This window comes from Sorex fumeus, unplaced genomic scaffold, assembly GCF_029834395.1.
Source record: "Sorex fumeus unplaced genomic scaffold, SorFum_2.1 ptg000021l, whole genome shotgun sequence".
NCBI lineage: Eukaryota > Metazoa > Chordata > Mammalia > Eulipotyphla > Soricidae > Sorex > Sorex fumeus.
This window is the reverse complement of record NW_026606078.1, coordinates 10936253-10952455: the sequence shown is the minus strand read 5'-3', so window position 1 is coordinate 10952455 and position 16203 is coordinate 10936253. Positions and strand designations below refer to the sequence as shown.

The 16203-nt window shown below is 44.2% G+C and overlaps 2 protein-coding genes and 1 gene segment (V, D, J or C); all 3 read left to right on the top strand.

The window, feature by feature from the left end:
• LOC130022924 (immunoglobulin lambda-1 light chain-like) overlaps positions 1-13266 on the top strand; it is a 29138-nt gene extending 15872 nt beyond the window's left edge. Inside the window, exons 4-5 of the mRNA XM_056113620.1 lie at positions 11689-11740; positions 12805-13266. Of these exons, the coding sequence (XP_055969595.1) occupies positions 11689-11740; positions 12805-13127 (375 nt within the window). The 3' untranslated portion in view covers positions 13128-13266. The remainder of the gene's footprint in view (positions 1-11688; positions 11741-12804) is intronic.
• Positions 1-16203, top strand: part of LOC130022925 (immunoglobulin lambda-1 light chain-like) — a 67937-nt gene that overhangs the window by 43487 nt on the left and 8247 nt on the right. The gene's annotated exons all lie outside the window — the stretch shown is intronic.
• On the top strand, positions 1138-7179 carry LOC130022927 (immunoglobulin lambda constant 1-like). The segment is given in 2 exon segments: positions 1138-1275; positions 6693-7179. Coding segments are annotated over 2 exon segments (330 nt in total).

Genomic DNA, 16203 nt, shown 5'->3' with positions numbered 1-16203 from the left:
AAAATGGGAGAAAGTCTCAGCTATAAAATGTTATCTGTCCTAGATAAACAATCTCGCTCTCAACATTGCTTTATGTATTATGTTCCAGAGCTTTGAAACAGATTCCAAGACAAAACAACTTTGCAGTCCACTCCCCTGCACTCATACCCAGCTGCACCGAAACCATAGCTTTCTTGCACAGCTCTCTGATGGGCAGGGGACAAGCTCACTCGCTCCCTAGATTCTAGGTCACCCACACTCCCAAAACGATCTTGAACCCTGCATTCATCTCCAGGCCTCAGTTTTCTTACCTGTAGAACAAATCTTCACTCCAGGACATACCAAACATGTGCAGCCCACAGGAAGGGGAGAAGGTTCATAACCTTCATGGACTTACTCATCTTGGTTCATCCTCAGGACCTCCCTGGGACAGGAACTCTCACTTTCCAGATCAAGGAACTGAAGCCCAGAGTCAGTCTGGATAGTCTCCATATTCACAAGTTTGAAGTCACTCCTTGAGCGGGCGCAATAGACACATTCCCTGCAAAGCCCTTGCTTGCTTGAGAAGCTGAGTGTGGAGGTGGCATGTTGACCCACCAAGTGGAGGAAGGACATTTCACTGGCTGAAGCAGAGCTGTGTAGGAGAACAGCCCGTTTGGAACGTCAGAAGAGAAGCCCCAGCCCTAGAACCTCAGGTCTCAGGTCTCCTGATCCACTGGTCACTGAACTATCCTCCCAGTACCCTCAGGTGGAAGAGAGACGCTTCAAAGGCTGGGGCCAAACCCACAGTTTAACGACAGATTGAACCCACCCCTCCCAGGGTTGCAGGGGTGGAGCTACGCCAGCTGCTTCCCCCGCCCCACCCCCACCCCCCCAGAGGTGGTTGAGCCCCAGATCTTGACCACACCAGGGAAACTGGCAGATGACATTCAGAGAGATCCCCTGGAGTTATAATTAGGTGCCCCAGAGAGGATCAGGTTCTGGCACTGGAGTCAGAGGAGAAGACCATGCAGGACACTGCTGCCGGTGGGCAGGGCAAAGGACAGCAATGCAGCCTCTCCAGCCGAGAGCCCAGGATGTCCCTTTGACCCTGAGTCTAGAAGAAGCTTAGTACGAGTCATCGTTGGCTGTGAAGGTAGAGCCCTGGCCCCAGGTAGCGCTGATTGGAGGCTGCTGGGCCTGGCCCTGGGTGCCTATGGCCTGACATGTTCCTCACAGCCAGACTTTGGAACTGAGTTTGGAGCAGCAGAGGCCCGACTGAAGCAGCTTGCTCAGCCTAAGAAGCCTTCATGACAGGTAAGGAGTCCTGCGAATCCTGTGGGGAGAATGTGGGGTTCTCTGAGGCAGGCGCCAGGAGGGGCCACCTTTGAGAGTGGCAGCGATGGGCTGCTTGGAGTGGGGGGAAAGTAGGTTGAGCCCGAGAAGAGGCACTTGGGCTTTCTTTAAATTGTGACATTCTGTTTATCATGGGTTTACTTGCACTTACAGCTTTTGATTTTTTTAAGGTTGTCCTAAGACATAGGGCCAGAATGATTGTACAGCAATTGTGATTGTGACAGAACAGTAGAGTGATTTGCCTTGTACGTGGGTGACCTGGGTTCAGTCCCTGGCATCCCATGTGGTCCCTAGAGCACTTCCAGGAGTAATTCCTAACTGGAGAGCCAGGAATAACCCCTGAGTGTCAATAGGTGTGTCTTCCCCAAAACAAAACAAAACAAACAAAAAGAAAGATATAATTTACCTTGATGATTTATCTTGGCACCCCTTAAATTTGGCAATATTTTACCGTATGACCTCACCCTGGACCTCCAGGTAGGACTGAAACTAGAAAGGAAGAATCCTCCCGTTGTTCATCAATTTGCTCAAGCGGACCCAGTAACGTCTCCATTGTGAGACTTGTTGTTACTGTGTTTGGCATATCGAATACGTCACGGGTAGCTTGCCAGGCTCTGCCGTGCGGGTGGGCGAGATACTCTTGGTAGCTTGCCGGGCTCTCCAAGAGGGGCGAAGAAATCGAACTCGACTCGGCCATGTTGACTGCGTGCAAGGCAAACGCCCTACCACTGAAGGAGATTATTATTATTATTACTATTATTATTAAACAAGTATTATTTATTGTAACGACAGACCCCTCTTTCCTGTGGCCCCATAAGGCAGGTCTGACTGTCATCCCACTTTACCAACAGGGGTAAGAGGCTCAGAGATGTGAGGGGACCTGCCCCAGGCATGTTGCACAGTCCCAGTGTTGTAGAAAGTCCTGGGACAGAACACTATCAATGTGTTCTGTGACTTAACAAAAATGGTCCAAGAGAAGGGTGTGTGCTAGGCATCTAGAAAGGGAAAGAAGGGTTCACCTGGTCTCCGCCAAAGGCCTCGATTCCTGAACCAGTTCCCAAATGTTTATAAAACCAGGCCTGGGGATACAGGGAGGGTGAATGCAATGGAAGTCACAAGGGCAGACCCAGGGCCATTTTAGAAGTAATGAGGGGTGAGGAAATACTGGATGCCCCAGCCATACAGATGGAAGAAGACAAAATTGTCAGGGGAGCATTCTGAGTAAAGGAGCAGCGTGTGCTGAGAGGACAGTGGGGTGCAGGTACTGCTGAGCTCATTTAGCCGGGGACAAGGGCCTCTTGTGTGCCCATCTTTTACCCTGGAGACCCCAAGGAGATTTCAAGGGATTTAAGCAGGGGACTTTTAAAGTCTGACTTGTACCACTGACTTCAAATGGAAAACTGATGGTAGTCTACTTTGTGCCTTGTGGGTGGGGAGGAAGGATGAAGTACTGGAACCAGGAGGTAAAATCTTCCATGAAATGGGCAAATAAATTTAAAGTGATGGTGCCAGAGTGGTAACCAGGGGGTTGTCACTTCTATGGACTGTCTATAGAGATGTATGACCATTTCAGCAATATAAAGTCATTTATATAAGAAAGCACATTCAACTTCTCGGATCCCATCCTCGGGAAAAAATATCAAAGATGTTATTAAAGTTTCACAAACCACAATAATTAAATCAATATTATTAATGGTGAGGGGGAAAAACCTTAAAAACCACCTTCTGCAGAAGGGTGTAACTAAGTACAGTGTGTTACATCTATCAGAAGGAATTATACACAGATCTTCAAAATTACATACCTAAAACATTCTTTACAGTGTATGTGCATTTTCAAAAGTCTGTCAGAAAATGCAGAAAAATCTCAATGGTATATTTCTGGCTTGTGGGATTTCACCTGTCAAAATGTATGCTTTGTGATTTTATGTAGTTGTGAAAATTACGTACTTAAGAAGATATATTTTACCTCTTTGGTGTGTGTAAGTTTTGGGGTCACACGCAGCTGTGCTCAGAGCTTCCTCCTGGCTCTGTGCTCAGGGATCACTCCTCATAGGGCCCAGGAAACCCTAGGTATTATCTGGGATTGAACCCAGTTGGGCCTTATACAAGGCAAATCTTCATAATCTCATAAGGGTTTTATAAGGTTTCCATGTTTGGATGAGACAGAAGGAAGTTGACCATTCCCCTATTAATGAATATTAAGGTTGTTTCTGTTTAAAAATATAATTTAACAATGATTTGGTAATGGGAATTCATGTGTTGTGTGTTTCTATAAAGTGCATTTCTACATCTCCATACATTGATGCTGGATGGTGAAATTCCTGACTTACAGAAAATAAGCTTTTGAGATACCTATAGAGAGAGCTCAGTTGTCCTTCCCAAAGGCTGTTCCAACTCACATTCCCTACAATAATGACGGTACCCTTTCCTCACCCTTCTTGCCAATAATGTAGTATCATTGATAATGATTTTCTCAACATTTATCTGATGAGCCAAAGTAAAAACATATTTGTCATTATTTATTTGATTGTTGGCAAAACTTAATTTCCAATTGAAATTTAATGAAAATTTAACAGACTTTTCTGTCAACTTATCAGTCATAATTTTGCACATTTTCCCCATTTACTTGGTTGTATTTTCTTGTATTTTCTTGTAAATCTATAGAAACTTTTTGTTGAGTAATGGGCTGAAATGGGCAACTTGAACTTCTACTTTTAAATGTGGAGGTTGCTCTAAGTTTCAGGAGAATGTCTTTTTGGAGTTGATAAAATTGCCTTATATAATTAACCTGCTGAAATGTTGAATATTTTGTGTCTTAATCAGAAACAAATATTGAATTTATATTATTCTTATGTTAAATTTTGTTCACAAGTCCTTTTTGTTTGTTTGTTTTATTTTTTGTGCCATATCCAGTGGTTCTCAGGGATTACTCCTCTATCTGTGCTCAAGGATCACTCCTGGAAGGGCTTGGGGCATCATATGTAATGCTGGGGATTGAACCCAGGTTGGGCAAAACAAATGCTCTGCCCTCTGGCACTAGCTCTAGGGCTCCTATATCACAGATCTTAAATGCACATCTTAAATATAATCTTCGGTCAAAGGTCTAGTGCTGAAGTGAAAAATAAAATATGGCTTGAATGCAATGAATTATTTTCCAGCTTTATTTTAGGGATAACGTTAGATTTTGAAAAACCTGAGAATTTCTTGTCATAAACTCTTCGCATGTGATTTTAGTATTGTTTTTACTTTTTCTAAGTATTTGAATGGTATATGTGTGTGTTTATGTTATAGAATGTTTGTCTAAGGCATAGAGTGTAATAAATAAAGTCATTCTGGGATGACACCAGGCTTCTGGCTTGGAGAGTAATTTTCTGAGCCTAGGGAAATTGTTGGTAAGAAACACTCCAAGTCCCTAAAATGAGACCTGAGATGTTATGACACTAGGCACCTACCATTACCACTGAGGAGTGACTGGTGACTGGAAGAGCTTTGGGAGAGGTGGGAGGTGTCCTCAGGGTGATTCCAGAGACATGTGTCAAACCTGGCTTGGATGGGGGCTGTGTCTGGGCCTTGGGCCCACCCTGATGCGCTCTGACTTCAGGGGAATTGGCAACTCAGACAGAGCTCCGCCTTCTGTTGCTTATTGAGCTGGTCATACATAGCAGACTCCCACTCAGGCTTAGCTCCCAGGGGAGAGAGATGCCAGGTGCTGGCCTAGTAGGTTTTAGTCTGAGCTTCAGTCACTGTGTTATATCTTCGGCGCCGGGACCAAGCTCACCGTCCTAGGTAAGTGCATCTTACTACCATTCTCTAACTGTTTTATTCTTCTGCTATTTCAGAAAAGTCACTTTTCTCGCTGGAGGGGTTGATTTCCCTTTACAAACCCCCATCTCAGTCTTAAGGACTCGCCCTTAACTTTTTCAGTGGGGTCTAGAAAAGGTAGTTTTGTTTCTCAGTAGTCACCCCATTGGCAGGAGTAGCTGTCTGGTAGTGTGATTAGGTCAGGTCTTGGAGCTAACAGTTTGATCAGAAAATGGGGGACCTTCCATTTCTAGAACCTGAGTGAGGAAAGAGGCTGGTTCTTTCAGGATTTAAGTCTTACAGATATTCTCCAACCCCTGGGGTCTGTGCCCATCTAAGGAGCAAGGGCCACACAGGAGGTCTGTAGTCCAAGCCTCTGAGAACAGAGGCAGCTGGACTGTGTCCTGTGGAGGGATTAGAGAAAGCTCCCTCTTTATCTAGTCTGAATTCTTCTGGCCTCTACAGGACTATGAGGAATGACAGGGATCAAGGATAAGACTTGACAAGGTGACCAGAGCCAGGTGCTCCCGGGACAGTGGTCAGAAAAGAATGGAAACTGGGGAGAGTCTTATCTGTCCCTGTAGTCTCAACATACCTAGAGACCTGATGTCTCATGGGTCCAAGACTTAGTCTCCATTTCCCTAGAAAGGCATTTTAGAATCAGGAGCTGACAAAAAGGAGAGTAACTGGGGACTCAGAGAAACAGAATAGCTGCACAATAAAAATAACCATACCTCTTTTCAATGGGTACAGCCCCAAGAACACAGTCCAAACAAAGGATTCTGCAGCCAGAACCCTAAGTACAGGGGGTATAGAGGATTGGGAGGAAGTTTACAGGGTATTAGCTGGAAGGACCAAGCCCTGTGAAGAAAGATGAGACTTAGGAGGTAAAATATCAAAAGACCCAGAGTAGGAAGAAACTGTGGGCTATTGCCTTTTCTGGACACTGTCGTCATTTTGTTGGAAGCCTGGGTAGAGGACCCCAGTGAACAGAGGAGAGATTTTGGGGTTCAAAATAGTAAAATAACTTGAGGCCTGAAGGTGGGACTAAGGACTTAGAAGGTTAGGATCAGAACCCGAATTCAACTCCAGAAGCAAGAAGAGAGAGCATTTGACTCTGGCTAAACACGGTGAAGCCTGAGGCAGCTGGTGGGGGTAGTTTAATCAGCTCACCTGGGAAAAATGACTTGGAATTGCTATTGATATTTTACAATACAGATTTAGTTTTAAATAACAATAATAATAATAGAGCCACAGTCCAGTCCACAGGTTCCTGGAGAAGATCTGACAGTAAGAAACTTTGATTTTACTAGTATAAAGCCCACATAGTTTCCTCTGGGGACAGTAAATCTGGCAGTCAGAGGAGGCAGGGACAGGAGGTTGATGGGGCATTAAAAGAAGTCAAGAGGTTGCCACAAAAAGTGTTGGCAAGAACTCAGACTCAGGGTTCCTGGGAAGATTGGAAGATTTCTTTTGAGGAACATCCCAACACATGCTCCCTGCCTTGGACCACCGAGCTCAGGAGTTCCCATGATAGATAACCCATCTCTGACCTTCCGTCCTCCCTACCACTGCAGATCAGCCCAAGGTTGGACCCTCAGTCACTCTCTTCCCACCCTCCTCTGAGGAGATCGCTGAGGCCAAAAAGGCCACACTGGTATGTTTGATGAGCGACTTCTACCCGGGTGTTGTGACGGTAACCTGGAAAGAAGATGGCAAACCCATCAAGGAGGGCGTGGAGACCACCAAGCCAACAAAACAGAGTAACAACAAGTATGTGGCCAGCAGCTACCTGAGCTTGACGCCCGACAACTGGAAATCTCACAACGCGTACACCTGCGAGGTCGAGCACGAAGTCAACACTGTGGTGAAGTCAGTGAGCCCTTCAGAGTGTTCTTAGGTCTTTGAGAAAACCCACTCAAGGACCTTCCTCACCCACACACCCTATTTCCCATATTTCTACCTGAAACCCTGATATACCTTCCCCAGGTCAGCACAGACCATGTGAGTTCCTCTCCCTGTAACTATTGCTTCTCAATAAAGAGCTAATCATTTATTATGTGACATCTATGTGTATTCTTATAAACAGCAGTGTCATTGGGCTTTGCTAAAGGGTCGAAGAGAGTTCTGAACTGAGGTCCTATCCCATCATCCAATTAATTCAATCTTTTAGACACCAGATAAATCCTGTTTGTCATTGGCAACTATGAACCAGACTCAGAATTTTTCCTGAAGGTCAAACAACTGGATTAGACCTTCTTGGAAGGGAGATGGGAAACGAGAGAGAGAAGAAACTCAGGGAGTCAGGGAGAAATGAATTGGGTCCCAAGATATCATTAAATAGGACAGTTCACAAATTTTCACAATATACTTTGGATAGTAAAACACAGACAAGTCCAGTGGGGGAGATTCAATCTATTATAAAACATGTTGTCAATTTCCAAGTATCTTTGACTCTCACAAACAATTCAGGGACACTGGGGAACTCTCTGAGACACTGGGGTTCCTACCTCTACCACTGAGAATGTGGGGTGAAACTGAGGTAGATGAAAGCTGAGTATATGTTGTCACGGATGTAGTCAGAATCAACTTCACAGTGACCTAGCAGGAAGCTGTTGTCTCAATCACAAAGTATGCAGACACCTGAAGTCAAGTGAAGGAAACAGTTAAATTATGGTTGGTTTATGTATGGAGCTGATGTCAGTCTGTCTGAGGGGTGACCTCGGAGAACTATTTTTTGGTAGAGGGTACTGAGCTGAGCAGCACATGAGCATCCAGTGATGTCTCGGGCAAGACTTGTCAATGGGAATCAAAGACTAGATTGAGGAAAGTTTAGCCTAGCTGAAAACAAATTGAGAGTGGACTGAAGGTTATGGAAAGTTCAGGCTTCTACGGAGACTCCATGATCCCACTCTGCTCTAGCCTACTCTTTCACTCACTGTGGCTCTTCACCTCATAGGCTTACAGCCTGCTGTCAGATATATACTCACTCCCAAATTCCTGAGACCAGGCATTGTTGGAAATACCAGTCCAGCTACCTGTCCGTCTTGCAGATTATCAGTAATACATGCCTTTCCCCAGATCTACTAAGTAATAATAGGAATTGCTCGAGCGGGCCCAGTAACATCTCCATTGGAGACTTTGTTGTTACTGTGTCTGGCATATCGAATACTCTCGGTAGCTTGCCGGGCTCTCCGAGAGGGACGGAGGAATCGAACTCGGGTCGGCCATGTTGGCCGCATGTAAGGCGAACGCCCTACCCGCTGTGCTATCGCTCCAGCCCCATGGGAGAAATTGTCTGCCATAGAGACAGAGGGAGGTGTGGGATGGGGGGATACTGGTACATTGGTGGTGGAAAATGTGCACTGGTGGAGGGATGGGTGTTTGATCATTTTATGACTTAAACTCAAACATGAAAGCTTTGTAATTGTATCTCACGGTGATTTAATTTAAAAAAAAGAAAGAAAGCCCCCCCCCAAATAATCAATTCATTATTGATGCTAATGTACCCAAAACATGCATGAGTGAATGGACTACCCTGGCCTCATAGAAAAGACATACAGAGCCTTCTAGATTAAGCAAGGATCTTCTGAAGAGTAGGACAGGACAAACAGAAAGTGCTGGAAGTTAAGGCACCAGATACAGGATCCTGGAATTACGGGATGTTTCATAATTGTACTACGCCTGGGTTCTTTCCATAAAGAAATACAGATAGCACAACACAAATAATAGTCATATGGCCAATAAGCCAGAGTAGATAATAGAAGAGTTATTCAAAGACAGTTACGAACAATACAGTCATGTAAGCTCTTTACTCATCCAGAAGCTCCAGAAGAGACAGCATTGGGTAAAAGAGACACCTTATTGCAATGAACCTGATGAGAACCCTAACACAGAATGTTGAGATAAGAAACTGCCTTCCAGCAGAATCAACAAGAGGACAGACAGCTCACATCATCCATTAAACAGAAACTTGCCTTAAATGTCAGGATGAGGCAGGATAAGGTTCATGTCAAACAGTTGTGTGGGAGACCATAACACATGAGGGTATGAGGACAGGTGATGGTAGGTATTCAGGAGGAATTTCCCTGGGCAGAAGACAGTTGTTTGAGGAACACGCTGAGCCATTCCTCTGGTAGGGAACCCTCAGACTCACATTGGTCTGTGGTCCCTGGTCCTGACCTGGACATAAACCTGCATATCCACCACATGCTCTGATGCCTGGGTCTTCCACTTGGATTTTGAACTTCTGCTCTATTTCCCCAATTCCACACTGCTGCTCAGTCCAAATCTGAACCCTCTGTCCACAGAGGAGCTTAGCACCAACAGGCACTACTAGTGTGCCTGATCATTGACAGAGAACTGGAGAGCAGCCTTATAACCCAGGGTAGGGAGAATCACCAGGCCTCAAAACAGAACAAAAGGATGAGCCAGCACTTTCTTGGCAGGACATCCAGCAAGTAGAATTCTCACAACTATTTAAGCTGCCAGGTCATGCATGAAGGCAATACTCAGAAATAGTGGCCCCTGCAGAATGTTATTAAATTCTTAGGTGACCCACCCAAGAGCTCCTTTCTTACCCAGGAACTCTTCTGGATCCTTGATACCAGCTTACTCAGTCAGCTCAGAATTTGTGGGTCTTACACCTCTCTGTTTCTACTTTTCAATAAAGACCACCTAATCATTTATCACCCAATATTTCTAAAGTGTATCTCTAGGGATTGGAGAAATAGTACAGGGTACAGGGCACCTTCACTGCATGCTAATGACTCAGATTTGATCTCCAGCTCCCCTTTGGGTCCTCCAACCCTAGCTATCCTGAGAGCCATCCTGAGAGCAAATACCTGAGTACCAATGGATGTGGCCCCAAAACAAAATAAAATAACTAATGTAATGTTATCAAACCTACAGAGAAATTATCAATAATTGATAAATATAAAAGATAGCTTTCATCAAATGCTTTAGCATTGTCATATGCACATTTAATGGATTATTATAGTTGGTGTTATTATTATTTTGTGTTTTCCATTTTAATTATACAAAGATTGATTATGGTTTGTAATTGTGATCATAAGTGCATCACTAAGGCTTATTGTCTATAAGTGTCTCCCAAATAGCTCTAGCTCCTCCTTACTTAGAAGCAGCTACAGGAGTAGGGTTGCTTGGCCAAGGGCTGGCTATTCTTCAGACAGGATGCAGTCTCCCAGGTTGTATGTAAGTGTTTCTCTTGTTTCATATTTCTGCTTCATGATTATGGCCTCAGTGGTCAATGGCCTACAGGTTGAACTTGACAAAGCTGGCTTGCAGGGAGGTTGACTGCATTTTGTAAATGACCCAAGTAGAGTTGACAGTCTTTCAGTGGAACTGGCTGCTTTGATGTTCAATAAGTCTTTTTTTGCTGTAAAGGAATGTGTTATGGAAATAATTTTGCTCTACCTTATTCCCTGGGAAGTGCTGCAATGAGTCTGTGAAGGCATTCCTTACTCTTTATTTACACTGCAATGTCTCTCATACATGGTAAGCAACAGGAAATTCAGACTTTTCCTTTACTCACCATTGCAAAGAATAATGATCAGGTTCCAGTCATCTGGTCATAATGAACAGTTAATGTTGCGTAGCATGCTGATTGTGGAGTGTGAATATATTAGCATGTAAAATCTACTACGGCTACCTTCCAAGAGATGATGGCAATGTGGCTGAAAATGATGGATGTGTTTTTCTACTGGGAATTTCTTCAGATGGTTCCTGAGTGCCTTGACATCATCCTAGCAACTTGTAGAGCTCCAATTTTCTAGAAATCAAAGAATTATTCATTATATGTACATCATCTTGCCCACTCTGAAATTGGCACAATGGGCTCTTTACTGGGAGGTGTGATTTATGTCCATGATCAAGTGGGTGCTATGGTCCAATTTTGAAAAATGCACAACAAACATACATGTGACCATCTTCAGCTAGAGACCAGAGGCTCATCAGGTCAACCTGGTGGGCATGACTGGCATTTGCTTTCAGAAGTGAAATCATGCTGTACTTCCCAAGACTGCTGTAATCCAAAATTTTCCCAAAGAAGATTTTCCCAGCGGTGTTCTCTTTCCATCTGTTTTGTTTGGTGGGAAGATTGCAAAGAATACTGGCCTTTAGTAAAATTCACCTCTCCTTGAGAAATCATGGGGGTGTGGGATGAAAAGAAGACATCCACTAACCTCTGGTTTCTAGAAAAGATCTAGTTTTATCACCCTAGAGTGACACTGTGCCCCTAATTTGGACATTCACGATGTAGTGACAAAAATACACTCCATTAAGTTTATTTTGTCAGGGATAAAAGTAGAAGAGAAATCCACAATGAGAGACCCACGAACTTCCATAAGGTGCTTGGTGTCTTGGGGATAGAGCTGCAGGCCAGAAGGGACACTAGCTGAATGTGTAGATGTGGAGGCTGAAGGGTGTGTGGCCCCACTGCTGATAGGCACCAGCTTGTTGCCTAACTTCCTCCACCACAGCTGCAGGGGGGTGTTTATAATATTAGTGGGGCAGGTCATCTCCCCTAAACCCAGAAAAGGGTTTTTGTATAAGACTTTGTCACTGTGTTGGGTGTTCGGCGGAGGAACCAAGCTGACTGTCCTTGGTAAGTGTCATCTGCCCCTCAATTCCCTGATCTTCTCAAGGTTTGTGCAATTTTTTCTGTTTTATTGCTTTTCCCCATCCTTTTGTGTGTCTCTCTCAATGTGCTCAATGTTGCGAACAGGATCTCGGGCTCTGCTCTCTTCCCTGTCCTGCTCAGACTGTGCTGCTTGTCTCTCACCACCACCTGTCCTTCTTTGGAGGGAGAGTAATAGACAGGGTGACCCAAGGAAATGCCTTAGTGTCATGCTTGATTCCTACATTTTCGGCAATTTTCTCCTTTCTGAGATTGTAGTGGAAAACTTAATCTCTCTGAGCAGGGGAATTGTCTATGAGAATTGTCTCCTAGGGAATAGGGAACAAAATATATTAAGGGTATGACCACCCAGAGGCATAGAACACTCAGAGTCAAAGGAACAAGGAAGTTGCACCGGCTTATCAGATCCAGATTAGAGATTTGGGGAAATTCAAGGGTGAATGGATTCTCCTGACTCAGGAGCTGTCAGGAGAGCCTTTAGATACCCAGGCAGCCAGGAAACCCTGCAGGACAGAAGAAAGGAAGAAGGGTCTGTGTGAAAAACAAGAAACAGGCAGAAGACCATGAAATGACACACTGTGAGGTCCCTTCTACATAGAAAGACAGATGCCATGGAATAAAATCACTACTGATACTTTACAGAAGGGACTCCAAGTTGACTATAGAGGGATATACCCAAAGACAAGAAGGCTGGTGAGGTACTCAAATCATTCATTCTGAGGGCAGAACTCTCACCCCTGAGAGGCACAGGCAAGTGAGCAGTCTTAAGTCAGTTGTGCAGGAAACAGGGCCCACAAGTGTTTCAGGAAAGACAATGGGAGCTTGTCAGGAGGAGAGTTTCCCAGGAAAGGTGAGAGCCATTTGAAGAACACCTGACCCATCTCCCTTTTAAGTATCCTCAGACTCAGTCTCCTCATAGCTTCTTGATCAGCACCGATTCCTCGGTGTGGATATCCCACACAAAAACATGGGTGTCTTGGGCTCAGTGGACTCTGAACCTCTCATCTTTTGACCCACACCCGACTTTGCAGGTCAGCCCAAGTCTGGACCCTCAGTCACTCTCTTCCCACCCTCCTCGGAGGAGCTCACTGAAGCCAAAAAGGCCACACTGGTGTGTCTGATGAATGACTTCTACCCCGGTCATGTGACGGTGACTTGGAAGGGAGATGGCACCACCATCGACCAGGGCGTGGAGACCACCAAGCCTTCCAAACAGAGCAACAACAAGTATGCGGCCAGCAGCTACCTGAGCTTGACGCCCGACAAGTGGCAATCTTACCGTGCGATCAGCTGCCTGGTCACTCACGAAGTCAGCACCGTGGAGAAGACAGTGGCCCCTTCAGAGTGTTCTTAGGGCCCTTAGATGCCACCAAAGTCACCTTCCTCACCCAGATACCCTTTCACAGATCTCACCTGGATCCCTGAATCCCCTACCCATATACCCTTCTATGTAATTACTGCTCCCAAATAAAAGACTTAATCATTTATCATCAGTTGTATATTATGAGTTTGGTGTATCTCTGAGTTAAAACATCAGTAATTAGGGACCAGACAGCTACAGTTGAGATTCTTTTTTCCTTATTCACCAACCACCCTAATGGAAACTCATGTTATGTGCTACACAGCCAGAAAATGTGTGCAGCAATCCTGTCTTCCTGGGAAGGGACAAGAGAATGAGAATTTTAAGAGAGAATCAGGGAAAAATGAGAAGAACATCTAGAGCAACATGAGGGAAGAAAATCTCAAAAGGTGGCCCAGGATTAAGGAGTGGAGCTGGAGTTCTACTAAAGAACCCAGCGGGGACAGCAATGTGTTAGGGGAATGTGGTCATGATATCAATAGGGAGGTGTGGAAAGGTTTGAAGACTGCCAAACATAAAGAAAATTTTCAAACACTAGTAGTGCATGTTACCATAAAAAACACCAAATTCTACAGAAGAATCCAATGTCATACAGCCTAATAATTACCCAAATTTGTTGACAATCATAAAAAAAACTCAGGGGACTCTGGAATACTTTTAAAGGCATCAATATTCCTACTACTAAGACTGAGAACTTGTGATGAATCTGAGGCATAAGAAGCCTGAGCTTATGTTCTGACAGACGGGCTCAAATTCAAGGTGACCTACCAGGACCCTCAGTGTTGACAGAAGTCAGAGTGTCTAATGTACTGAGCTGATGTCAGCATGAATAAGGGGTGAGCTGAGAAAAATGCATTCATGGGAGAGGGCATTAAACTGGGCAGAGAATGGACATCCAGTCATATCTTAGGGAAGGCTAGTCAGTAGAAATTCAGGATTAGAGTTGGAAGGTGAATGAGACCAGTTGTAGTTACTGGTTTTGGCATATCGAATACACAGCGGATAGCTTGCCAGGCTGGTCACGTAATGAGATTTAAAGACGACCGTTGGACTAGAGCTGTTACTGATTGGATTCCACGGGATATCAAGAGACCGCGTGGCCGCCCACCTACCAGATGGTCAGACTTCTTTGTCAAGATCATGAACAATCGGTTTGAGGCCCTCCATGTTCCCGGAGCGAAGAGATGCCATTGGGCTACACTAGCACGTGACAGGGACAAATGGAGACGTTACTGGCGCCCGCTCGAGCAAATCGACGACTAACGGGAAGTTAAGTGATTAAGTGATGAAGAAGAGTTGGAAGGGAGTAGCCTAGCTGAAGACAAAGTGAATGTGACCTGTCTGAGGGCTATGGCAAATTCAGGTTCTACAGGACTACATAATCTAACTTCACTACCAGGTTTCTGACAGCAGGAATTGCCAGTCTACAGAGATACAGGCCCAGGAGACTCTGTGTCCTTAAGACCCTGGGATTAGCCCTTAGGACAGGGAGTCTCGAATCGCATTTCACCAGAGCTATCAGACAACCAAAACAGTTCAGGGACTTAAAATTAAATAAAAAGGGAATTCTCAGGCAAAAGCAACATATTACAACCAAATCATAATATGTAAAGGGGTTAGGGGTAGTAGTGTTTCAAATCATCTGTTTGGCCCCATTAATAGATCTTAGTGTTGAAGTGAAAATGAGCAAACAGCACACAGGGGCTTCTGATCTCAATTTCCCTGATGGTTATAAAGCAGAGTATGACATCTCATTCATATGTGGTATATAAAGAAATCAAACAATGGGATATAAAGTATCAAACAATAAAAGACTCTTGATCCTGGAATACTTAGGAAACAGAACTTAAGAATAGCAAGTGAGTGGGAGGCGATGATAAGGTATATTTTGGGACACTGGTGGAGGATCTTGGGCACCTTGGTGGTGGTGAGTTAGGTAACTGTACATCAAAACCGTACATGTTGGCATTATTGTAAATATGTGATCTGAACTGTCACTGTTACTGTCACTGTCCTCCCATTGTTCATTGATTTTGCTTGAGCGGGCCCAGTAACATTGTGAGACCTGTTATTGTGTTTGGCATATTGAATACATCACGGGTAGTTTACCAGGCTTTGCCATGCGGCGAGATACTCTCAGTAGCTTCCCAGGCTCTCCGAGAGGGGCAGAGGAATCGAACGCGGGTCAGCCATGTTAGCTACGGCAAGGCAAACACCCTACCCACTGTGCTATCGCTCCTAATAATTAAACTTAAAAATCTACTAGTACCAAAGTTGTCTCCAAAGATTTTCTTCTAATATTTTAACAAAGAAAAATGAAACGGAGGAATAAAAAATCCCTATGCTTTCATAGGTTGAAAAAGTCTATTAAACCTGTTTATAACAAGTTCCAAATAATCAATTCAGTGATGATGCTTACACATCCACCACAGAAAAATTCCTCCTTTGTGCAATGTTCTTATGATGCAAATCCAGGATTTCATATTTTTATGTCCAAATATTTCACTTTCAATGAAAGATATGCTCTAAAAACAACCATTATCATTATCAGATCTACACAGAAATTTTAAATAGTTCATAAATATCAAGAATACAATTTAATCAAATGCCTCATAACTGTTGTGCTTACCGGAGTCTCTACTTGATGTTATTGTTATTATGTGGTTTTCCATTATAATGATATTGGTTATGGTTTGGAATTGTGTGATAGATGTTTTGCTAAAACTTTGTGTCCATAAATAACTCCCAAATAGCTCTAGCTCTGCCTTAATTGGAAGCAGCTACAGGGGTGAAGTTGCTGGTCCCAGGACTGTTTCTCAGTCAGGCACAGCCTCCCAGGCTGTATGTGGGTGCTTCTCTGGTCTCATATTCCTGCTTCATGGTTATGGCATGTTCAGTGAAGCTGCATGTTGGACTTTGGCAAAACTGACTTCCATGGTGCTTGTGTACTTTTTATCAGGGACTCATGTGGCATTGACAATCTTCGAGTGGCATTGACTACTTTGATGTTTAATAACTTCTTCCATTAAGTGGGAAGGATGCATCATAGGAATGTTTTAGCTACTTTCCT